Source organism: Gamsiella multidivaricata, assembly GCF_025024155.1.
Source record: "Gamsiella multidivaricata strain RSA 2152 chromosome Unknown BC939scaffold_2, whole genome shotgun sequence".
NCBI lineage: Eukaryota > Fungi > Mortierellomycota > Mortierellomycetes > Mortierellales > Mortierellaceae > Gamsiella > Gamsiella multidivaricata.
The window spans coordinates 746,436-767,964 of record NW_026251710.1 but is presented as its reverse complement, the minus strand read 5'-3'; the positions used below and the strand labels follow the sequence as shown (position 1 = coordinate 767,964).

Sequence of the window (21,529 nt, the reverse complement as noted above, 5' to 3'; positions counted from 1 at the left end):
GAGAATATGCGAGTCGGGGCCTCAGAAGTTACAGTTTCCGCGCGCTTCATTTTTCTTTTAGCCAGCCAGAAGTATACATTCCATCAGTTGGAATTTGCGGCGATGGATCATGAATTGTGACCAGAAGAACAGTTGCAAGACGTGATTTGCACCCTAGATGGGAACAAGTGATGCCGGGATTCAAACTCTTCTTTTTTCCGATATGACCACAGGAGCACAAAACTTAAGGTCGACATTCAGCTCGGATCTGTGGGAACGCGGAGACGTTCCAATTGGACACTCTGTGTGCATGTGTAAACACCAGCAACGCCTACGACTGTGCAGGATAGACGGTCAAATTAGCGCCCTCTGAACTTCTCATGCCGTGAAGAAGAAAGCGCGCCCCAGTAGTTAAAACATTGAAAGGTAGTATGATATGGGTCGGCCGGCATCGTAGACCGTAAAAGTACGTTATTGTGCAGAAACGCGCGTCGTTTATCGGAACTAGGTGTTGGACCTACCTTCTTGCCTGAACGTCGTTCTCTGCCTTGACTCTCGAAAGATTGAAAGCGCTAATTCGAGGCAATACCTCCTATCGCATGCAAACGTGAACAAGGAAGCGTTAGTTCAATTGTATAGCTGAATGAGTACTTTTGACACTCGATTGCAAAGCTTACGGAACGTGGATGCGGATGAAATTATCAAAGTCCCTTATTGCTACAAACGCCTTTTTTTTTTTTTTCAGAACACATATTAAAGTCTATGTTAAGTAACAGCAGCAAGTGGTCTGTCTACCTTCATGCAATCGAGGCCTAACATGCAATCGAGGCCTAACAGGCACTCTTTTTTATTGTTAGTAGATGGATGTATGCCGACTGGCATGTTTGAACGCAGAGCGGAGCGGTGTCCGAGAGGTATATCTGTCTCGCCCTCGTCCCATTCACGCGCTTGTGTATTGCGTGAGAGCGCAGGTAAGGAAATTGGATCATGTCCCATGGGGTTGCACAATAAAACCGTGGAGATGCGCTGGTCTATTTCTCATGCGCGTTCAGTTGTGTACGGGGAGAGCGACGCAGAGCATGGTGGTGTTGGCTCCTGTACAGCGATTGTCGCCAGGGCTTGCAGCAGCTGAAGGGTCGACTCTCCATTCGACATGTCTCGGTCATTTGTCTCAACGGACGTGAAGATATCTCTACAGCTGACCAATTGTTAAGTCACAGCGACGACATGGTTCAGGTGAGTGCTTTATCCTCTCTCCCTGCTCTCATTCCATTCCCCAAACGCATCACATTTACACGATGGTAAGTTTGGCTCATGAGAGGCGAATTGGAAGCGCTGTAAGGGCCGCAATAACGCGTTGTACGAACCGAATACGAACAACAGAGCCCGATTGTGTAAAGCAAATTACGATCACGCCGTAGGACATGTACAACAACAACAACAACAATAACAATTCCTTCAATTGTACTCATTTTGCTAGAATAAGCAATACGACGTTATTATCTTAGGCACTGGCTTGACAGAGTGCATCCTATTTGGCCTGCTGTCTGTCGAGGGCAAGAAAGTCCTCCTCCTGGACCGTCATGATTACTACGGAGGCGAAAGCGCCAGTCTCAACCTGACACAAGTAAGGAAAACTTTTCATCGACGACAGTGCCCGGTTGCTGCCCCTCAGTGGGATTCTCAAATGCATTTCCGACTCGATAGCTTTTCAGAAAGTTCCGCCACGGCGAGGAGCCCCCTTCTGAGCTAGGACGCGACCGCGACTATAACGTGGACTTGGTTCCAAAGTTTATGATGGCCAATGGGGAGCTGGTCAAGATGCTGATCCACACAGATGTCACTCAGTATCTCAGGTTCAAGCAGATCGCGGGCTCATTTGTCTACCGAGACTATAAGATCGCAAAGGTCCCTACCACAGAGGCAGAGGCAGTTCGCTGTCCGCTGATGGGTATTTTTGAGAAGCGCAGGCTGATGAATTTCTTTGAGTACTTGAAAAACTACAAGATGGATGAGCCTTCGACACACCAGGGCATGGATATCAGGTCAACGCCTATGGAGGCTGTCTACAAGTATTTCAGGCTGCAGCAAGGTACCATCGACTTTATCGGCCATGCTCTTGCGTTTTATGCGGATGACAGGCAAGTGCATATCGCATGATAAGGCTCTATTTTCATTTGCCCTATGTTCTTTCATTAAGTCCTAGTCCTTTCCGATGCCTCCGCTCGATTTGTAGCTATCTCACCCGCCCCGCGCAGGAGACGCTTGACCGGATCGCATTATACATGTCTTCGAGGGCTCGCTGGGGCAAGTCACCATACATCTATCCTCTCCACGGTCTGGGTGAACTCCCTCAGGGATTTGCTCGGTATGGATCAAGGTCTTTTAACTAACGTGCATGCCTTATATTCCCACGGCCGAGAACTTTCCCTTGACTTCTCCGTCACCGGTTACTTTGACATAGGTTAGGAGTTCTCCATGGCGGTACATACATGCTGACCAAGCCAGTGGACGAGATTATATACGAGAATGGCAAGGTGGTGGGCGTTCGGTCTGGCAATGAAGTTGCCAGGTGCTCCCAGCTTATCTGCGACCCCACCTACGCGCCAGACAAAGTCCGCAAGGTTGCCCGTGTGGTTCGCGCCATCTGCCTGCTCAGTGAACCCATACCCAATACCGACGACGCAGATTCATTCCAGCTGATCATCCCTCAGAACCAAGTCAAGCGCAAACATGATATTTACATTGCTGGCGTTTCCCACTCACACGGCGTTTGCGACAGAAGCTATTATGTCGCTAGTGTTTCGACGATCGTTGAGACAGATAACCCGCAAGAGGAGATAAAGCCTGGTCTTGCGCTTCTTGATCCTATTGTTGAACAGTATGGACACTGGAACTCGAGCAATTTAATGTCAATGTCTTTCGTAGTATATCCTTTCACTGACGCGTTTACTCTCTGTCTTTCTTATTTTCGTTAATAGATTCGTTCTGATCACAGATATTTTCGAACCTATTGACGATGGCATAAAGGACCAAGTCTTTGTCTCTAAGTCGTATGACGCAACCTCGGACTTTGAGTCAATAAGTGCCGATGTCAAGGATCTCTACAAGCGCATCACCGGCAAAGATCTGGCTCTGTAGCCGCATTCATTCTCACGATAGATTGCTCAATGGAAGAGCAATTTAAATTATCAGAGTAGAGACATCTCAAATAATAAAGACCCTCAGCAGGATCTACTCCTCTTTTCGCCACCAGCACAATAAGGACGATTAATGATTGGGAAATAGAGAGGATTCCGTTTCTTTTTTTTTCTTTTTAATGACGAAATGACTTTCTAGATTTACTTGCGGATGGTGTCGACGTTCTCCTTGAACCACTCAACGGTCTCGTTGAGGGCAACGTCGAAGGGCGTGAACTGGAAGTCGGGGTTGAGGCTCATCAACTTCTTGTTCGATGCGGTCTTCTTGTACTGACCATCGGCCTTGGTGGTATCGAAGCGGTAGTCACCAGTGTAACCCATAGCCTTGACGATCGAGTCACCGACCTGCTTGATCGAAACCTCCTCTTCCTCAGGGACTATATGAATGCATATATAGAAGCAATGTAAGTATCAGTGCCAGCAGGATAGAATGCATGGATTTATCATAGAATTTCAAAGGGTATGAGTATTGTCCTTACCAGAAAGAATGAGAGGGGTAATCTCCTTGTATTCGCGAAGGGTCCAGATGAACAGCTTGGCCAAATCACGAGAGTAGATGAACTGGCGAAGAGGACGACCGGTACCAGCCATGATGAAGGGAGTGCCATTCTCCTGGGCCAAGTAACACTTGTGGATCAGACCGGGGATGACGTGAGAGTTGACCAAGTGGAAGTTGTCGTGGGGTCCAAAGACGTTGGTGGGGATGACCGAGGTGAAGTTGCAGCCGTACTGATCATTGTATGCGCTATTTGAATATGACAGCATACATAGATTGAGTTAGAATGCTGTATCGCGTGCGGATATAACCAATTGGTGTCCAAGATGAAAGAGAACTCTGTCGTACCGGTTCATGACATCGACCATGCGCTTGGAGTGAGAGTAACCATAGTTGGAGTCGTGAGGAGGTCCCAAGTGAACCATGGTCTCATCAATGGGGTATGTGGTCTTGTCGGGGAAGATGCAGGTGGATAAGCAGGAAACGACCTTCTGGACCTACAAGTCGTACATCAAAACGAAGCATTGGGAAGGAAATATTAGACCAAGGGAACATTCAGCAACCAAGAAATGCGCGTTGTCATTTGTCGCATTGATCCAGAATCCGATCTTTTCACTTACGCCAAACTCCTTGGCGTTGTGCAAAATGTTGTCGTTGATCAACAAGTTGTCGCGGAAGTAGTCAAGGTTGGCAGCCATGTTGCCAAAGAGCCCTCCGACTTTGGCGGCAAGGTGGATGATATGGGTAGGGCGGTACTTCTCGAAAACAGCCTTGGTCTGAGCAGGATCACTATATCAGTCAGCAAGGAGACACGATTCAGTCAATGTTTATATCCATAGAAACCAAAGAGGCATGTAATCAAAGTGATCGAGATGCATTCAAGCCCACTTACACCAGGTTTCCGTCCTTGGAGTTGAGGAAGACCCACTCCTCACCCTCGCGCCTGCCGTACTTGTCGTCGTTCTCGACGACCCACTGGATGGCCTTACCGACGAGGCCAGAGCCGCCAGTGACCATGATAACAGACTTCGTGGGAGACATGATGATGTGTGCTATGTGAAGAAAAGGGATGGGTTGAAGATGATGAAGGGATGAGAAAAAGAGCAGAGGATAAGGTGGGACTATATATAGGGCCGAGGGTAAGAGCGTTTGAAAATGTTAGACTTCGGTCCCTCATAGGTGCTCGCCCTGAGGCCTGAGGTGTGACGTCGATTCAGATTTCGAAGCTGGCATTTGTAAACAGAGCTGAGGGAACATAGTGGCAACAGGGCCCCTGCAAAGCCGATCGCAAACAGATCGCCGACCTCTCGCATCGTCCAACTCACATAATTACTCTCCTTTAAACATCAACAACACAACATGCCACGCTCTGCATGGAAAGGTCCCTTCTTTGTGGCTCTGCCTGGTCTTAGGCAGGCACTGACCCAAAACATCCCCGTCCGTACCAACGCACGCGCCTGCACCATCATCCCTTCCTTTGTCGGCCTCAAGTTCCAGATTCACAACGGCAAGGACTATGTCCCACTAACTGTCACCGACGAGATGGTCGGACACAAGCTGGGCGAGTTCGCGCCCACTAGGAAACGCTTCTCCTACCGCCAAACCAAGAACCGTTAAGGGAAGAACACGGGGGCAGGAAGCAGAGAATCATGGGCATAGCTTTCGACCTGCTTCGCTGTATTCTGTCACCTTCGCCTTTGTATCACCACCTACGATCACCTCGGGAGTCGCCATCTAGGGCAGCCACACACAATTGGCGTATCATGCACATCTCTATTACCGTCATTTTCGCTTCTCCGCTTCCGTCTTAGTCATTGTTCATATTAAAAATGGATTCTAGATCACACAGTTCGTAGCTCACTCTTCTGCCATAGATTATTCTTGAACAGCGTGGAAAATGTTGCGCTTAGGAATTGAAAATTGGAAATGCATGGATCAGGGTGTCCAGGACAGATAATGGTGGCAGGAGCCAGGACCGATGTAATATCATGACATGGCTCCCAGTTGCTTTGAAATCAGTAAAGGCAACAGAACAGCAATGTCCCTCGGGTGCGGCCTATCTCCCCTACAATGCAGCTGAATGTAATTAGGCGCGACCGAGAAGAATTGGCACCCTTGATCGCCATGGATTATCCCACAGGAATATAAAGGCGTTCGATAGATCAAGCACGAGACTGGACGACTTGTTGAGAACAATGCAGTCCACAGTGAACGATTTTGGCAAAGGGCAATCAATGGTTCAGAGACAAGACTGAGCTGAGCGATCAAGAATAAAAGCTTTTATTTCTTCAAAATCAGCTACGAATTGAATGTCGTTTGATGTAAAAAAAAGTTCAGCGAGCAAATTTATTCAGTTTGGGATGACCAACGATCAAATTTACTTCTTGGACTTCTCGGTGACCTCGACGCCGGTGAGGGCAGCGCGCTTCTCAGCGACACGCTCGTTGCGGCGGGTACGGGCAGCCTTGGTCTTGTTGCGGTGGGCCTCAGCCTGGTCAGCGATCAACTTGGCACGGAGCTTCTCAGCCTTGACCTTGTGGATGTACTCCATAAGGACACGCTTGTTCTTGAAGACGTTACCCTTGGCCTTCATGTACAAGACGTGGTACAAGTGTCTGTCAATCTTGCCAGACTCACGGTACTTGCGAAGAAGGCGGCGGAGGACACGCTGGCGGCGCATCCAGATGACGGTGGTGGGCATACGGGCCTCAGCGGTACCCTGGCGCTTACCAGTGCCGGAATGACGACCAGCACGCTTGGCAGCGAGCTTCTCGCGGTGGCGGAAAAGCGAGTGCATGGTCTGGGGCTTCTTGATGATAAGACCATCCTTGACCAACTTGCGGATGTTCTGGCCTATTGCACAAGGAAAAGTAAGGCGAAGTAAAAAGTTCAAGCGCGATTAGAAAATGAATCTCCTGAGCATTTGCAGATATGTGAGGGCGCGCTGGTCCAAATGCAACAGTCGACTCCAGTTGAATTAAGTCCATATCGTTGGAGTCCGTGAACGACCAGTAGAAATGTCAAGCGGCTTGATAGTAAACGATGTGGAGGAATGACAATAAAGCGCTCCCCATGTTGACAGTAATAAAGACAATGTGCTGTCAAGTATGTGAAATTTGCGTATGGTATCGAGACACGCCTCTGGTAGTTGACAAATGGAGTGGGAATCCGTGATGTTGAAATCGCTGTGCTGATGCAAAGTCCCTGAGTAACAGCGTTCCTGTTTTCTTTCTGAATATATTGGCGAGAAAGATGACGTTGGCGGCTGAAGACTTACGAGAGTTGGCGTTAGCGATCTCGGTGACCTCGTTGGGGTCAAGCCAAATCTTGCGCTTGCCGCACTTCAAGACGGCGGCGGCCAAACGTTTCTGACTGCTCAAAGAAACCCTGTGATTGACGAAGAGAGATTCAGAACAAACTGTCAGGAATCACTGAAAAAATCGCGCACTGGAAACACTAAGTCGAGTAGATGAGGGTCCATGACGACTGATGATGGGTTCCAGAGTTGAATGTCGAATGAGAATGGACAAATGTGGGATTCGGTCCAGGATTCCAGATTTGACTGACGGACAACATTAGAATAGTCGACGATCCGTTCCAGCATCACAAATCTCATCACTAGTCCTGCACGCAATTTTGACAGAGACTGGAGTCGAAGAAGTCGATGATGATGCGGTCCTGGGTAGATGAATCGGTCCTGGGTAGATGAATCGGTTACGCACATGTTTAAAACGACAGAAGCAAAGGAGGAAAAAAAGGGTTTCAATCAATCCATCAAAATAATACCACCGAAAATTTTTGCATCCATACCATTTATTAAGGGTGAATGACCTGCATACTTTGCAATTTCAACTAAGTCCCAAGTGTCTTCGCCCAAAGTGATATGATACTTGAAGCCAGTACCCGTCTTGCGCTAAGACAATAACAACCGTTTAGTTGTAGCCTGCTTTCGGCTCAATTGCGATCCTCTCAGTAGCGCTGACTCTCTAGGATACGCCCTGAGACTGAACAAGAACCATTCGACTTAACATGGACGAGATACAATGCGCAGCGGACGATATTGTGAGAGTGATGTTTTCTTATTCTAACTGCATTTGTCAGAGTTTTGTATGATAGAAGGAATCCCCATCCTTTCTACTTCATATACATGCTGCTTTTAGAAGAGGAGGTAAACAATTACTCCACGTCCTTCTATGGGTATAAGGGCAGCAGGTATTTCAAAGCAATTATAATTGGTAACTGTAATTCCTAAGTGCTCTTTAGGGACTAAAGTGAGGCAAATCAGCGGTGATGCTAGATGGTAGACCGAGAACACCTTGGCGCGTTTGTGGTAGGCACAAAAGATATCGATTGGGGTGGTTGGAAACTATCCACAAGCCACTCTTGGTTCAAATGAATCGAGAGTCCGTTCTCTTGATACTCCTTTTTTTCGCACTAATCAAACCAAGATGGAAAGTGGCACTTTATGATACCATGCAGGCATCCGCAACCATCCATCCAGATATCATGGCCATCAATCACATTATTCCACCATTTCGTGCACTATTTGGTAGTGACAATCAACGTCAATCCTCACGATCATCCTGGGGAAATTATGCTCGAAAAAAACCCACCGTTGATCAGCAGCACCAACAAGGACATAGATCTGGATGGATGGATTGTAGGAATCAGTTTTCCCCTTCGGCAATACGATCAGCCTATTAACTAAGGGACTTGTCTTATCCTCTACTTCCGTTGACATCAACAGTCTCTCCTTGTCCCCGAGAAAGGCCAGTTCCAGCACATTCTTCGTGTTCTCAACACGAACGTCGAGGGCAAGACTAAGATTATGTTTGCCATGGTAAGACGAACCTGACATCACTGTCTCTCCAACAGACAGATTGCAAGGCCGATTGTTGACTTGACCAGGACTCTTGTACAAAAGAACAATAGAACTGACCCTCAAGCGTTTTATTTGCTTTATCTTGTACCCAATAGACCAACATCAAGGGTGTCGGTCGTCGTTATGCCAACTTGGTCTGCAAGAAGGCCGATATCGACTTGAAGAAGAGGTGCGTTCACTGGAGCTCATTGGAAGCAGAACAACTTCATTGTTCTAATTATCTGGACACACGGCATCAAGGAAGGCAACAATATCAATCAAGAAGGATCTGTGCAGGCATCATGCTGCGGGAACTGTCTAGCGCAGGCGACTGCGGCAGGGCAATGATTCTTCGGCAAACATAACTGGACTAGTTTGAAAATCGACCTTTTAGATACTGTTGAGGATATAAGAGGTTTTTAATGGATCATTGGAGTATTCGTTTTGGCCAACACTATCGCAGCACGAAGGAGACGGTTGGATATTTCGACACCCTGAAGCACTTTGCTACTGCGTTCCATCAGGATTCGACATTGAGCTTGGAAAGAGGCAGCTGGACTCATCAATATCTTCTGTGTCATTATTGAAATATAGAGCTGGTGAGCTCACCAACGAGGAACTCGAGCGTCTCGTCACCATTATGCAGAACCCCACCCAGTACAAGGTTCCCCAGTGGTTCCTCAACAGACAGAAGAACTTTGTCGATGGCAAGTACACCCAGCTGTTGGCCAACGGTCTCGACAACCAGATGCGTGAGGACCTGGAGCGTCTCAAGAAGATCCGCGCTCATCGTGGTCTCCGTCACTACTGGGGCGTCCGTGTCCGTGGTCAGCACACCAAGACTACCGGTCGTCGTGGTCGCGTTGTCGGTGTCTCCAAGAAGAAGTAAACTGTAAGTGTTGTTTTCTTATCATTTCCTGTTCTTATCTGTCCTATTAGTATCTCTTCGAGATAGAAGAAGAAGAGTCGCAGCAATCCCCTTCAAAATGATGCTTGAAAAACTTATCTACATTGTCCGAATCAATATGTGGACAACCTTATTTTCCTGATTCTTGTTTCTGTTCACCCAAAAACTGCAGCGATCGGGATTGTTTCGACTTTATGGCAGATTTACACTTGGGGATCAGAACATGAGGGCATTGATATAAAGGCATTGGTTACTCACTAATCTGTCCTTTCTAACGCATGCCACATTAACTTAGATTTTCTGTCTTGCTTGGGCGTATTAGTTGTGCATTCCACGGAAATAAACAACTCTGTATTCAAAAAAAAGAACTGTTGTACCTGCCTGTTATTTTTTGGTCACACTATCGACTTTTTGCGGGATCAGAGGAAAAAGAATTTATCGCTCTACGGAGCGAATGCAAGTGCATAGCAACTTTTTCAGCTTTGGGACCTCTGTCCGCAAATGCGATCGGTAGCAGTGATATAAATGAGGAATAAACTATTTGATATCCCATCCGGAGATCTATTATCCATGTTGAGCATGCAAGTCCATTCTGCAGGAAGTCTATGTATCTCGGTCTAACTAACGCCTTTACTGTGTTCGTACGGCGCCTGCTTCGCAAGAGGGCCTGTTTCTTACGTTCCACGACACTTTCATCTACGGCAAATACACAAAGTATTTAACATGGGCTTCCCGCAGGGGGAGGGTTGTGGCAACCTAGGTTGCCAAATGAATTATTCCAAAAAAAAAGAGCTACACCGATCCATACGCTCATGGTTCACTACATACAGCCTGGTCATGGTGAGTACGCTCATCCAAAAGTACATCTCCCAAAAATATGCAAAAAAAGAGTCGCGTCAACTGCAGGGTTCGAACCTGCGCGGGAAATCCCATACACTTAGCAGGCATACGCCTTAACCACTCGGCCAAGTTGACACACGATCCGTCAAGGTTCGCTCTGATTGGTTGGAGACTGAGTTTTAAATGTCCTTTATATAGCCAATTTCTATGAATATAGTTTTCCCTTTTCTAGGCCCCGGAGGCCCCAGGAAACCATTTGGGCACCTCCCTTGTAACGCGAAGGGACCAGGTTCGAGCCCTGGTTAAAGCACAGTAATATGTGCTACGCATAGAAATTTATTTGGAGCATGAGTCGGGCGTACTACCCCACTTCAGTTATGTGGGTTTCCTTTCCCCGGCGACCCCCACATTGAGTGGCACTACCCCATGTAATCGTTGTGGGTTTCCTTTCCCCTTCCTTAACGCTTGACAAAATGCTCAGAATAAATTTCGCCCTTGCGCTAGCCTCCGGACTTCGAGAGGCGCTGGTTCAGAACTTCCCAGCTATACACCAGGGTGTACAAGTTATTCCACTGCACTGGCAGCATGCGTCTTAGCTACCCCTGCCGGGGTTACAGGTATAAGTTCAAAAGTGAGTAGGCCCACTTTATAATAGGCTAATCTGAGCTCACATCCAGTGACCTCAGGTGGAGGAAAGACGGGACGAGGAGGTGGAGGAAATGTTACAATAGTAGAGGATTCGGCTCGCAAGCCAGTAGAACGGATTCCGTGCTCTCAAGAAACCAAGACCATCTCCCAGATGTACAGGTTACAATTGGAGAGATGGTCTTGGCAGATTAGCAGGTGAGGAGCCTGCCAGCTAGCCGAGCGGATCGCAGGAGAAAGACCTCGGGACGCTTAGGGAGGTTACAGTGAAGTTGTTGGAGATGGTGCGACTGCCACACTAGAAGATTTAGGGCCAGATAGACACAAGTCTCAGAGACTATTCACTAGGAAACCAGCACTGATTGTTCTCTCTCGGAGGCCATGTTGAATAAAAAAAAAAAAAAAAAAAAAGGAAACCATTTGGGCTTCTAGCCCGATGGCTCAGTTAGCATACTGGTCAGGGCACCTCCCTTGTAACGCGAAGGGACCAGGTTCGAGCCCTGGTTAAAGCACAGTAATATGTGCTACGCATAGAAATTTATTTGGAGCATGAGTCGGGCGTACTACCCCACTTCAGTTATGTGGGTTTCCTTTCCCCGGCGACCCCCACATTGAGTGGCACTACCCCATGTAATCGTTGTGGGTTTCCTTTCCCCTTCCTTAACGCTTGACAAAATGCTCAGAATAAATTTCGCCCTTGCGCTAGCCTCCGGACTTCGAGAGGCGCTGGTTCAGAACTTCCCAGCTATACACCAGGGTGTACAAGTTATTCCACTGCACTGGCAGCATGCGTCTTAGCTACCCCTGCCGGGGTTACAGGTATAAGTTCAAAAGTGAGTAGGCCCACTTTATAATAGGCTAATCTGAGCTCACATCCAGTGACCTCAGGTGGAGGAAAGACGGGACGAGGAGGAGGAGGAAATGTTACAATAGTAGAGGATTCGGCTCGCAAGCCAGTAGAACGGATTCCGTGCTCTCAAGAAACCAAGACCATCTCCCAGATGTACAGGTTACAATTGGAGAGATGGTCTTGGCAGATTTGCAGGTGAGGAGCCTGCCAGCTAGCCGAGCGGATCGCAGGAGAAAGACCTCGGGACGCTTAGGGAGGTTACAGTGAAGTTGTTGGAGATGGTGCGACTGCCACACTAGAAGATTTAGGGCCAGATAGACACAAGTCTCAGAGACTATTCACTAGGAAATCAGCACTGATTGTTCTCTCTCGGAGGCCATGTTGAATAAAAAAAAAAAAAAAAGGAAACCATTTGGGCTTGCTGTAGATGTATCTAAGCATCCATAAAAGCGGTAAGAACGAGAGTTTCTATGTCAGCTTTATTTATTTATTTATTTTTCTTTTTTCACGGTTGGTTTCGAGCGCGTCTTACTTATTATTTTTGACTGTTCATTGTGCGGGCTATGTGGAGCAGCCGTTGCCCGAGGCAGTATAGCTGATGCAAATCTCTATCTTCAGCTTTATGGAAGGCATCTATGGCTTCAAGGCCTTTGCGAACCATGCGTCTCGTGCTCATGGGGATTTATGTTAATAATAATAATAAAAAAAATCTCTGTCTTCAGCTTTCGTGTATTTGTGTAGGATAGAAAAATAAATAAAGTATTAAAAAGCAATGTAAAAATTGGTGCTTTTTTTTTTTATTTTTTTTTTATAACAACTTGTCTCTCGAGTCAATTGACTCTGCTATCGCAGTCCTCACCACCAAAGCGGAACCGATCCACAGTCGCCAAAAGACAGGTCACATTCCCCGGGCCTGCCCCTAGGGCTTTTTTTTTTTTTTATTATTATTAACATAAATCCCCATGAGCACGCGACGCATGGCGGGCCTGCCCCTAGGGCCTGCGCAACAATTGCCACACCTCATCAGTGTGTTAAAAGCTGAAAACACCTTGTTATAAGAAGGATATCTTTCCCATCCCCTCCATGGTTGTCAACCGCCTCCTCCCTTACAATGTAAAAATTGGTGCGTTGGAGTAATTTTAATGAATGGTTGTCATGGTATGAAGATTGTGCAGGTATTATTATAGATCATGGCAATGGCAGGACTATGGGCGAACTTTTAAAAGGTTTGTATCGTCAACGATGCTTTAGATGAGTTGTTGCTAATGAATGTCGCACCGTGTGCTTCGCAGAAGTACATTAAATAAATAAAAAATAGAGGAAAGAGAAGTAGGGAGAACTAGATATACTACGAAAAGTGCATCCAGGGCCCACGTTTGATAGGAGAAGGTAGATTGAAGGCGACAAGGATGGCTTCTTGAGTGCTTTCTGGAATAAAACGCCATGGATGATCTGTTTATTACATATAGTCGGACTCGTCTAATTTGATAGGTTAATCTAGTCCACCAGCACAGGGGAATATACTTTGACCAGACCAAGTTACTAACTCATTCTCATGTGTGGTATTCTATGACTCAAGCTGCCCTCGTCCGCTCTTACTCAGGACACATTCCTATAAGGAGCAATTTTCTTTATCATTTCATCCTCAATGTCTTCCACTTCACCCTTCAGCATTCCTCTCATCGTCGACTCGATCTGCGACTATCTTGGCTTGCATGATATCGTCAACTGCAAAAAAGTCTGCAAGGACTGGAACGACCTCTTTGTGCCCAATGAGTGGCGATCGCTTTGTCTGGTGGACTCCTATGGATATCCAATCACCCCTGGCCCATCGCCACCCACGCGCGCCCTGATCATCAAGCATTCCCATCGTCTCGAATCGTTGACGTTCCACCGAGACGACACCTGGTTGCTGGAAAATCCCTCTGCATCAATCTCAAGCGGCTTTCATGGGTAGCAGCCAACGAATATGTAGAAGTCCTGGGTTGCGACCAGCTCCACCAAGATTTTCGTGGCGTGTCGGAGCACCTTGCAGCAATTGGGAATCCGAAGCAGCTGAGGTCCCTTGAAGTTGATAATCTCAAAAACCGTCATCTCAGTCCCTTCATTTCGACATTCATCCCGGCGTTGCAGAAGCTTTTGCATTTGACCGAGCTGAGGCTATGCGTGGGACCCCAAATGGTTAATTTCCAAGACGGAGATTCCTCGGATGATAAACTGTTTGATCCAGCGCAGACCCAGACCCTCGTATGCCTCCTCGGATTGACCTCTCAACCCTCATCCTTCTTCCATGGAAACCCTTGGCGCGCCTCCACAAGTTTCATTTTACCTGCGACGGCGACTATAATTTCAAGAATCTGATCCACCGTGCCTTAATCATTCCTGAAGCACTACTATCGACTCCTGGAGGATCTATCGCTACCGGCGTTCCCAGAATAGGCAAGCGAATTGCTGATGAGGATCATAGGATAACACTGCCCCGCACTGCGGTATGGATTGCCTTACGGATATGAAGTCGATCACTTTGACTACATCACCCAGCCACTTAAGTTTCTCAAAAAGGTTTGAGCTACAAGCAAGACAGCGCAGTACTTGAGACGCTTAGGAGAATAGGATCGGATGGATTGGAGGAACTGGGATTCACGAACACATATGCCGATTATGTCCCTCCCTATGACTGGTTCCCGAACCTTGTAACAGTGCGCCACGTGTGGTGCCATAGAGGGTCCCCAGTGGCTACGTGGATAAGACCTCTTGAGTTCACTAGTGAAGACGAATTCAAAAGGGAATCTTACAACGGCATGTTTAATATGTAATGCAAATCTCCCATCTTTTACTGTATGTTTTGCTGAAGCACTCCGAATGCAGTGTGATTTTTTTTTTTTGTTCAAGCGCTGGATTCAGGCGACCGCTGTGCCTAAGAACACGCAATATGACTGCGTAAACAACTGACGTGGCACGCACGGTTGTGGAGCAACGATAGAATAAAAGAAAGCGGCGGTGAGCAAGTTCCACCCGCCCCCTTCGTTCTGTCTACGTTCGTCTTACGCGGCCAGCGAAAAAAACTTTTGATTTAACATTGCGCAGCGGAAAAGAGCGCAGTTGAGCAATTCAATCTAAATCCAATTCAAAAAAAAAAAGGGATCAGGGTAAGGTGGGACGAGGGCATACAGATTTGAGGCAATCTTGTCCAGGGAGTGGTAAAAGGGAGGTTCGGAGATGTAGAGCTACAGAGTTTGATGAAGAACGCCTCCAAAAAGGACATTGACCTCAATGATCGTGAAATCAGCTCATCGGCGTGGCCATGGCTCCGTAGTACAGGATCTATTATCATTTCCTTTCATATGCTTTCACTTTCCACACCCCTGTCTTTTTTTTTTGCTCTGCCAATCTATGTATCGGCATCGGCGTCCGGAGGTTGATTGCGCTAGTCGAATGTGGAGAGGATGCAAAGAATACGAGGCCCGCGATCAAACCAAAACCTATTTTCTAATTTGTCATCAGAGTGAATCCTTTAGAAAGAACGCCGTGGGTTACAGCCCTATCTGTTGTGCCTCCTTCGCCATGGCGCGGGGCATGAGAAAAAAAAAGAAAGAAAAAGAAAAAGAAAAAGAAAACTGTTTCCTTAGACGCTCAATGGCACACTCAAACCTGGTTGCTGGTGGTGATGATGAGGGCAGATGATGCCACTGTAATTCCATCCCAAATAAAGAAAAAAACCAAGCGTGGTAGCGAGTGTAACAAGAACTGAGGAACTGAGTGTGCTCAAAATAAACAACGGGGGAGTTTAAACAGACGCACATTGAAAAGAAGGTCTACCAATGGTTTGATTTCTAATCGCCTGTCTCGGTGCTCTGCGCTCAACGAACAAGATTCTGGGTTCGCGTTAGCCCTGGCCTTGGTCCATTTTGTCCGATCGACCCCTCCCGGGTATAAAACGTAACACAGGGCCGCGCATTCCTTCTTGTTCTTTCCCTCTGCTCCGATCGCTGCAGTCTTTTTATACATATATATATCCTTTGAGCCATCGAGCTATTGAAGCAGACAGGCAACAGCACCAACAACTACTACCACTACCACTGCCACCGCCACTACCACTACCACTACTACCGCCAGCCTTTTCTGTACCCCTCCATCCTTCTCTCGCTTTTCATCAATGGGCGTTGAAGCCTTCTGCCACGACCAGGAGGGATGGGTAAGTTATCCTACGCCACCAATTCACAAGACTCTGCTATACAACATCAACAACGTGCTCCCTTCCCCTTTCCCATCCCCATTCTCCACACACGTTTCACAGCCATACAACCTCGCTCACTTCGCTCATTTTTCCTCTTCATGCACATAGGGTCCAACGAGTCATCTGCGGCCGGATTTGACACCATGTGTCGAAAACACCATCCTCCTGGCCCTCCCCTCGCTTGTCGCCTTGATCGCCTTGACCTATCGCATCTTTTACATGTGGCGATACGGCAAACCACATAACCTGGGCCGCACTAACTTGATCTATTGGCCAACGCAGTTCTTCATGCTGGCCAGTGTAGCTGCCTTGATCGCCAGAGCAGCTCTCCTGAAGCAGGACGATTATGCACCCGCCACCATGTTCAGCACCATCTGCATGCTTCTTGCTTGGGTAGGTCGCCGAATAACAAGCTAGCCGCTGCGATCAAACTCATGAATATCAGAAAGAGCATGATAACCTAACCGATTTTTAACACAAATGACTCGTCAAACATAGTGTGTAGCGATTGTCCTGAACTACTTTCAGCATCAGCAGGAGATCCGATCCAGCGATTTGATCTTCTTCCTCTATCTCTTCAACATGGTCGCCTCCGCTATCAACATCCGCACCATGTCAATGGTGAACCAAACCGGTCAGGATCAGTTCACGGCCTTCGTCGTCTTTTTCGGACTCAACATCGTCGGATTCATCTTCGAGGCCTGGCCCCGTGGTCGCACGCAGGTCCAGATCAAGAGTGGTGCAAGTCGCTTTGAGAAAGCCAACCTCTTCTCCCGCCTCACTTTCCATTTCCTTCAGCCTATCGTCTCTCTTGGATACAAGGCTCCTCTACAAGCTAAAGACATCGACGGCATGATGCCTCGCAGGATGAGAATAGAATACAGTCACGATCTTTTGAACAACAAGTGGCAAAAGAACATTGCCAAGGCTAAGGCCAAGGGCGAGAAGCCCAGCTTGTTCTGGACCATCTTGACCGCCTATGGATGGGACTGGGCACCCGTGATGGTTTACCGTATCGCCGCCTCGACTTTGACCTACGTGCTTCCGACGCTGCTGAACCAACTCTTAGGATTCATTGGATCATACTCGCCAGGGAACGAGAATCCACAGCCTGTCAGCCTGGGTGTCATTCTTGCCTTCGGCATGTTCTTCGCATCGCTGCTCAACTCGTTCTTTATGGCTCAGTACTTCCAGGCGTCCATGAACATCGGAGTTGAGGCCAGAACAGCTTTGATCGCTATGATCTACCGCAAGTCGCTCAAGCTGACAAGCGCTGCCAAGCAGAAGAGCACAGCAGGAGAGATCAATAACCACATGTCGGTCGATGCTGAGCGATGGGCCGAGACAACCAACTTCTTGCCCATGTTCGTCAGTATTCCGTAAGTCCTCTCATGTCCCATTTTTGTTATACGTTTAGTAATGAGAAACGGTAATTAATATCTAACACCTTAATGCATTGACTGAAATGCGTCTTTTAGGTACGAGCTTGCCATTGCTCTCTGGCTTTGTAAGTTTTCAAACTGTTTTTCATAACACGAACCCTGCTGATGAAAAATGATCTTGATCTAACGTGTTTGCACCCTTTCCATGCATGACCTTATAGTGTATCAGCAGATCGGATGGTCTGTCTTTGTTGGATTGGCCACTATTGTTATCTTTATGCCTATTCAGGGATTTGCAGGCCGTCTATTCACTAAAGCGAAGGCAGGCAAGCTGGAGGGCATGGATGGCCGTGTTCGTCTTATGAACGAGAGTAAGTGAACGAATGCATTCTCTGGGCATAACCGGATTTACCATTGACTATGATTAGGGCTGTTAACGCCGATTTTTTTTTTTGCTCATTGGAATAGTTCTCTCTGGAATCAAGATTATCAAATTATACGGATGGGAAGAGTCATTCATGGAGCGTGTGCGCGTGTTCAGGAACCGCGAACTTTCCCAACTCCGCAGGATTGGAACCGTCTTTTCTTTCATGTCGATCATGTTCCAGTCCATGCCACTCCTTATCTCATTGGTCTCATTTTCAGTCTATGCCTCGGTCGGAGGTCCCAACTTTAGCAGGGGTGACATCAACCCTCAGAGAATTTTTGTCTCCATCTCGCTCTTCGGAATGTTGAACCGCCCGATCGGTATGCTGTCCCATATCATTGCCTTGACCATCGGTGTCACAGTTGCCACGGGACGCATCCAAAAGTTCTTGCTTGCCGAGGAGATCGCAGGTTCGACCACCGAGTCCATCAAGGCCTTGCCCAAGGATAAGACTATCCCTCTGATCGAGATCAAGGACGGAGTCTTTGCATGGGAGCCAGAAGGACCTGAAGTCGAAACCGAGAAGGAAAAGTTGGCTCGGGAGAAGGTAGAGACCAAGAAGCAGAAGCAGCTTGAGAAAGAGGCACGCAAGGCTGGAAAACCCATCCCCGAGAAGGCTGTCCCTGTCGAAAAGGATTACTCGCCAACGCTGACCAACATCAACCTGATGATTGCCCGTGGAAACTTGACCGCTGTTGTCGGAAGAGTTGGACAGGGGAAGACGTCGCTGTTAAACGCCATCATTGGAGACATGTACAAGCGCCAGGGAACAGTCAGGGTCTATGGAAGGCTGGCCTATGTTGCGCAAACTGCTTGGATCGTCAACGCGACCTTAAGGGAGAACATTACCTTCGGTAACGAGTTTAATCAGGAGCGTTACGACCATATTGTGATGGCATGCGGTCTTTTGCCCGATATTGAGATGCTTCCTGCCGGCGATATGACTGAAATCGGAGAGCGTGGAATCAATCTTTCGGGCGGTCAGAAGCAACGCGTCTCCTTGGCGCGTGCTGCCTATGAGAATGCTGATGTGTATCTCTTGGACGATCCTCTGAGTGCTGTCGATGCTCATGTGGACCAACATCTTTGGCAGAACTTGATCGGGCCCAATGGACTTCTCAAGGACAAGACCCGTATCTTGGTTACGCATGCTATCCACCATTTGGAGCAGGCCGACCAAATTGTTCTTCTCAAGGATGGTGAGATTAGCGAGGTTGGACAGTATGACACTCTCATGCAGGCTAAGGGTGCATTCAGCCAGTTAATTACAGAGTACTCTGTCAACGAGGGCAGGAAGCGCAAGGAGAAGAAGGCTACCGGAGAGGATGGCGAACAGGACGACGACGCAACTGAGGCCTCGACTGAAAACGGAGACGATAAGGATACCCAGACTGTAGCTGTCAAGAAGGACAACAAGGCCGAGCTTATTGCTGAAGAGAAGATGGTTCATGGAAGCGTTGCTTGGGGCGTCTACAAGATCTACGCCAAGGCAGCCTCTTACAAGTTGGCCTTGTTCGTCGTCATTCTCTTCGTTTGTGGACAGGCTCTTCAGGTAAGAAAGTTGTTGCTGGTTGGGCTATTGCAATATGCGCTTTTTTTTTTTTTTTTTTTTTTTTTTTTTTTTTTTTTTGATGAAATAGAACTAATCCATGTTTGGTTGATGTAACACAATAGATTGGAACCAACTTGTGGTTGAAGCACTGGACATCAGTTGCGGGAACTGGCGATAACAGTATTGGGAAGTTCCTCGGTGTTTATGCCGCACTGGTCATCGCGTTCATGGCCATGAACGTCACCGTCACCTATGTCGCGATGGTTAAGGCGGCCATCAGGGCATCCGTCCGCCTGCATGAACGACTCTTGACAAAGATGCTCCGCTTGCCCATGTCTTTCTTTGACACAACGCCTCTCGGAAGAATCGTAAACAGATTTTCTAGCGATATCTTCTCGGTGGATGAACTGACACCCTGGAATTTCATCAACATTTTCATGTGCGGCATGTCTGTCCTCGGAACAATCGTTGTCATTGCGACTACGACGCCCATCTTCTTGGCTATCGTTCCCCCACTTGTGGTGGTCTATCTCTTGGTCCAGGGATACTACATCCGATCCAGCCGCAGCCTGAAGAGAATTGACTCCGTCAACAAGTCACCGATCTATCAGCACTTTAGCGAGACCCTGTCAGGAGTGACGACAATTCGCGCGTTGGCAGCCAGCGAGCGCTTCATCGCTGACAATGCTACCAAGACGAACTCCTCGACCAACGCGTACTTCTCTTGGATCATTGCTAACAGATGGCTACAGATCCGTTTGGAAAGTCTGGGCTCTGTTGTGGTCCTCGCTGCAGCCCTTTTTGTTGTCTTGGGCAGAAACACATTGTCTTCTGCCAACGCCGGTCTGGCTCTCTCGTATGCGCTTTCCGTGACACAAGATATCACCTGGCTTGTCCGATCCTACTGCGACCTTAACGTAAGCTGTCTTTTTTTCATGCAGTTTTCCGGATACACTTGCAATGATGTTTATACAAAAAACTAACCTTGATTTTCTCCTTCGCTGATTATGACAGAACCAATTGGTGGCGGTTGAGCGTGTGGATGAGTACGCTAACAAGAACCCTGAGGCCCCTACTGTGACAGACGTTAATCTGCCCGAGAACTGGCCTAACGCTGGTCGTGTCGAGTTCAGGAACTACTCGACCCGTTACCGCGAGGGGCTCGACCTGGTCATCAAGAACATCTCGTTCACGGTCGAGCCCGCAGAGAAGGTCGGCATCGTCGGCAGAACTGGTGCCGGTAAATCCTCGCTCACACTCGCCTTATTCCGTATTGTCGAGGCAGCCAACAGCCATTGGGCTAAGGCTAGCTATAATGGCGCTGATATGGATGCGGACCCGACAAAGAAGGACCAGATTACGGATTTGGAGAAAGTGGATGTGGAAGAGGATGGCGGATCGATCTGGATCGACGGCGTGGATATTTCAACAGTTGGCTTGACCTACCTCCGTCAGCACTTGGCCATCATTCCTCAGGACCCTACTCTCTTTGTCGGCACTGTGCGTGAAAACTTGGACCCCTTTGACGAGCTGCAGGATGCAGATCTTTGGGAGGCGCTGGAGCGCGCTCACTTGAAGGAACACATCCAGTCGCTCGCTGGAGGATTGTCGTTCAAGGTCTCACAGAACGGCGACAACTTCTCGGTCGGTCAGCGATCTTTAATCTGCCTGGCCCGTGCGTTACTTCGCAAGACCAAGATCCTGATCCTTGACGAGGCTACTGCTGCAGTTGATGTTGAGACGGACGAGCTGATCCAGAAGACGATCCGCAAGGAATTCAAGGACAGGACCATTCTCACGATCGCACATCGTATTAAGACCGTCATGGACTCGGACAAGATTTTGGTCCTGGAGAAGGGTCACGTTGCAGAGTTCGAGTCGCCTGCGACGCTGCTACAACGCCCCGATTCGTTGTTCTACAGCCTTGCTCACCAGGCCGGCGAGATCAAGGATACGGACGAATAAGCGATGTTTCATTCATCATATCAACTTTATATTTTCTTCACTTTTGCATTATACTGGCTCCTCATCCACTAATTTTTTAATACGTGCAATGCGCAAAATACCAATCTCGTAATAAACATCAGTTACTCTCTGTGGGCATCATGACTGGCAGATTCATATTTCAAATAGCGACTCCTGTGCAACTTGAA

General features: G+C 47.9%; 6 protein-coding genes, 1 non-coding gene and 1 pseudogene across 8 annotated transcripts; 5 read left to right on the top strand and 3 right to left on the bottom strand.

The window, feature by feature from the left end:
* Window positions 1-791: 791 nt before the first annotated feature.
* Window positions 792-3,221, top strand: BC939DRAFT_103744 (putative secretory pathway GDP dissociation inhibitor 1). The gene is made up of 6 exons (XM_051549857.1): window positions 792-1,280; window positions 1,460-1,606; window positions 1,687-2,120; window positions 2,186-2,347; window positions 2,444-2,860; window positions 2,961-3,221. Exons 1-6 carry the CDS (start codon window positions 1,278-1,280, stop codon window positions 3,118-3,120), a joined length of 1,323 nt encoding a protein of 440 aa, XP_051417572.1. The 5' UTR covers window positions 792-1,277; the 3' UTR covers window positions 3,121-3,221.
* Window positions 3,222-3,248: 27 nt separating this feature from the next.
* BC939DRAFT_405657 (GDP-keto-6-deoxymannnose 3,5-epimerase/4-reductase) lies at window positions 3,249-4,811 on the bottom strand. Its single transcript, XM_051552831.1, has 5 exons — window positions 4,568-4,811; window positions 4,296-4,464; window positions 4,024-4,172; window positions 3,659-3,924; window positions 3,249-3,556 (listed from the first exon to the last, which is right to left on the bottom strand). Exons 1-5 carry the CDS (start codon window positions 4,714-4,716, stop codon window positions 3,321-3,323), a joined length of 969 nt encoding a protein of 322 aa, XP_051417571.1. The 5' UTR covers window positions 4,717-4,811; the 3' UTR covers window positions 3,249-3,320.
* Window positions 4,812-5,034: 223 nt separating this feature from the next.
* On the top strand, window positions 5,035-5,292 carry BC939DRAFT_391316 (uncharacterized protein; the record flags this gene model as incomplete). Its single annotated transcript, XM_051551954.1, has 1 exon — window positions 5,035-5,292. The coding sequence occupies one exon, from the start codon at window positions 5,035-5,037 to the stop codon at window positions 5,290-5,292; it is 258 nt and encodes an 85-aa protein (XP_051417570.1).
* A 640-nt stretch (window positions 5,293-5,932) lies between these two features.
* BC939DRAFT_435475 (60S ribosomal protein L19-like protein) lies at window positions 5,933-7,420 on the bottom strand. Its single transcript, XM_051553498.1, has 3 exons — window positions 7,398-7,420; window positions 6,953-7,062; window positions 5,933-6,528 (listed from the first exon to the last, which is right to left on the bottom strand). Coding segments are annotated over exons 1-3 (588 nt in total). The 5' UTR covers window positions 7,400-7,420; the 3' UTR covers window positions 5,933-6,052.
* An 849-nt stretch (window positions 7,421-8,269) lies between these two features.
* BC939DRAFT_498501 (40S ribosomal protein S18) lies at window positions 8,270-9,425 on the top strand (the record flags this gene model as incomplete). The annotated part of the gene is made up of 4 exons (XM_051559824.1): window positions 8,270-8,335; window positions 8,423-8,515; window positions 8,653-8,726; window positions 9,131-9,425. 4 exons carry the CDS (start codon window positions 8,270-8,272, stop codon window positions 9,423-9,425), a joined length of 528 nt encoding a protein of 175 aa, XP_051417568.1.
* Window positions 9,426-10,337: 912 nt separating this feature from the next.
* BC939DRAFT_t6 lies at window positions 10,338-10,418 on the bottom strand. Its single transcript has one exon. It is a non-coding gene; the product is annotated as a tRNA-Ser (tRNA).
* A 949-nt stretch (window positions 10,419-11,367) lies between these two features.
* Window positions 11,368-11,440, top strand: BC939DRAFT_t9 (annotated as a pseudogene). Its single transcript has one exon. The product of its transcript is annotated as a tRNA-OTHER (tRNA).
* Window positions 11,441-15,753: 4,313 nt separating this feature from the next.
* On the top strand, window positions 15,754-21,477 carry BC939DRAFT_435467 (ABC transporter type 1, transmembrane domain-containing protein). The gene is made up of 7 exons (XM_051553497.1): window positions 15,754-16,408; window positions 16,514-17,394; window positions 17,494-17,522; window positions 17,619-17,768; window positions 17,866-19,376; window positions 19,499-20,293; window positions 20,391-21,477. Exons 1-7 carry the CDS (start codon window positions 16,235-16,237, stop codon window positions 21,339-21,341), a joined length of 4,491 nt encoding a protein of 1,496 aa, XP_051417567.1. The 5' UTR covers window positions 15,754-16,234; the 3' UTR covers window positions 21,342-21,477.
* Window positions 21,478-21,529: the final 52 nt, after the last annotated feature.

Bases quoted from the DNA above. Each gene is read 5' to 3' on its own strand.
- BC939DRAFT_103744 (XM_051549857.1), top strand. The intron at 2,348-2,443 runs GTATGGATCAAG...ACTTTGACATAG, and splicing joins CTCCCTCAGGGATTTGCTCG to GTTAGGAGTTCTCCATGGCG. The intron at 2,861-2,960 runs GTATGGACACTG...TTTCGTTAATAG, and splicing joins CTTGATCCTATTGTTGAACA to ATTCGTTCTGATCACAGATA.
- BC939DRAFT_405657 (XM_051552831.1), bottom strand. From the start codon at position 4,716: ATGTCTCCCACGAAGTCTGTTATCATGGTCACTGGCGGCTCTGGCCTC. The intron at 4,465-4,567 runs GTAAGTGGGCTT...TGACTGATATAG, and splicing joins TCCAAGGACGGAAACCTGGT to TGATCCTGCTCAGACCAAGG. The intron at 3,925-4,023 runs GTACGACAGAGT...ATATTCAAATAG, and splicing joins ATGGTCGATGTCATGAACCG to CGCATACAATGATCAGTACG.
- BC939DRAFT_435475 (XM_051553498.1), bottom strand. The intron at 6,529-6,952 runs GTAAGTCTTCAG...CTTGTGCAATAG, and splicing joins GATCGCTAACGCCAACTCTC to GCCAGAACATCCGCAAGTTG.
- BC939DRAFT_435467 (XM_051553497.1), top strand. From the start codon at position 16,235: ATGTGGCGATACGGCAAACCACATAACCTGGGCCGCACTAACTTGATC. The intron at 17,523-17,618 runs GTAAGTTTTCAA...ATGACCTTATAG, and splicing joins TGCCATTGCTCTCTGGCTTT to TGTATCAGCAGATCGGATGG. The intron at 20,294-20,390 runs GTAAGCTGTCTT...TGATTATGACAG, and splicing joins GATCCTACTGCGACCTTAAC to AACCAATTGGTGGCGGTTGA.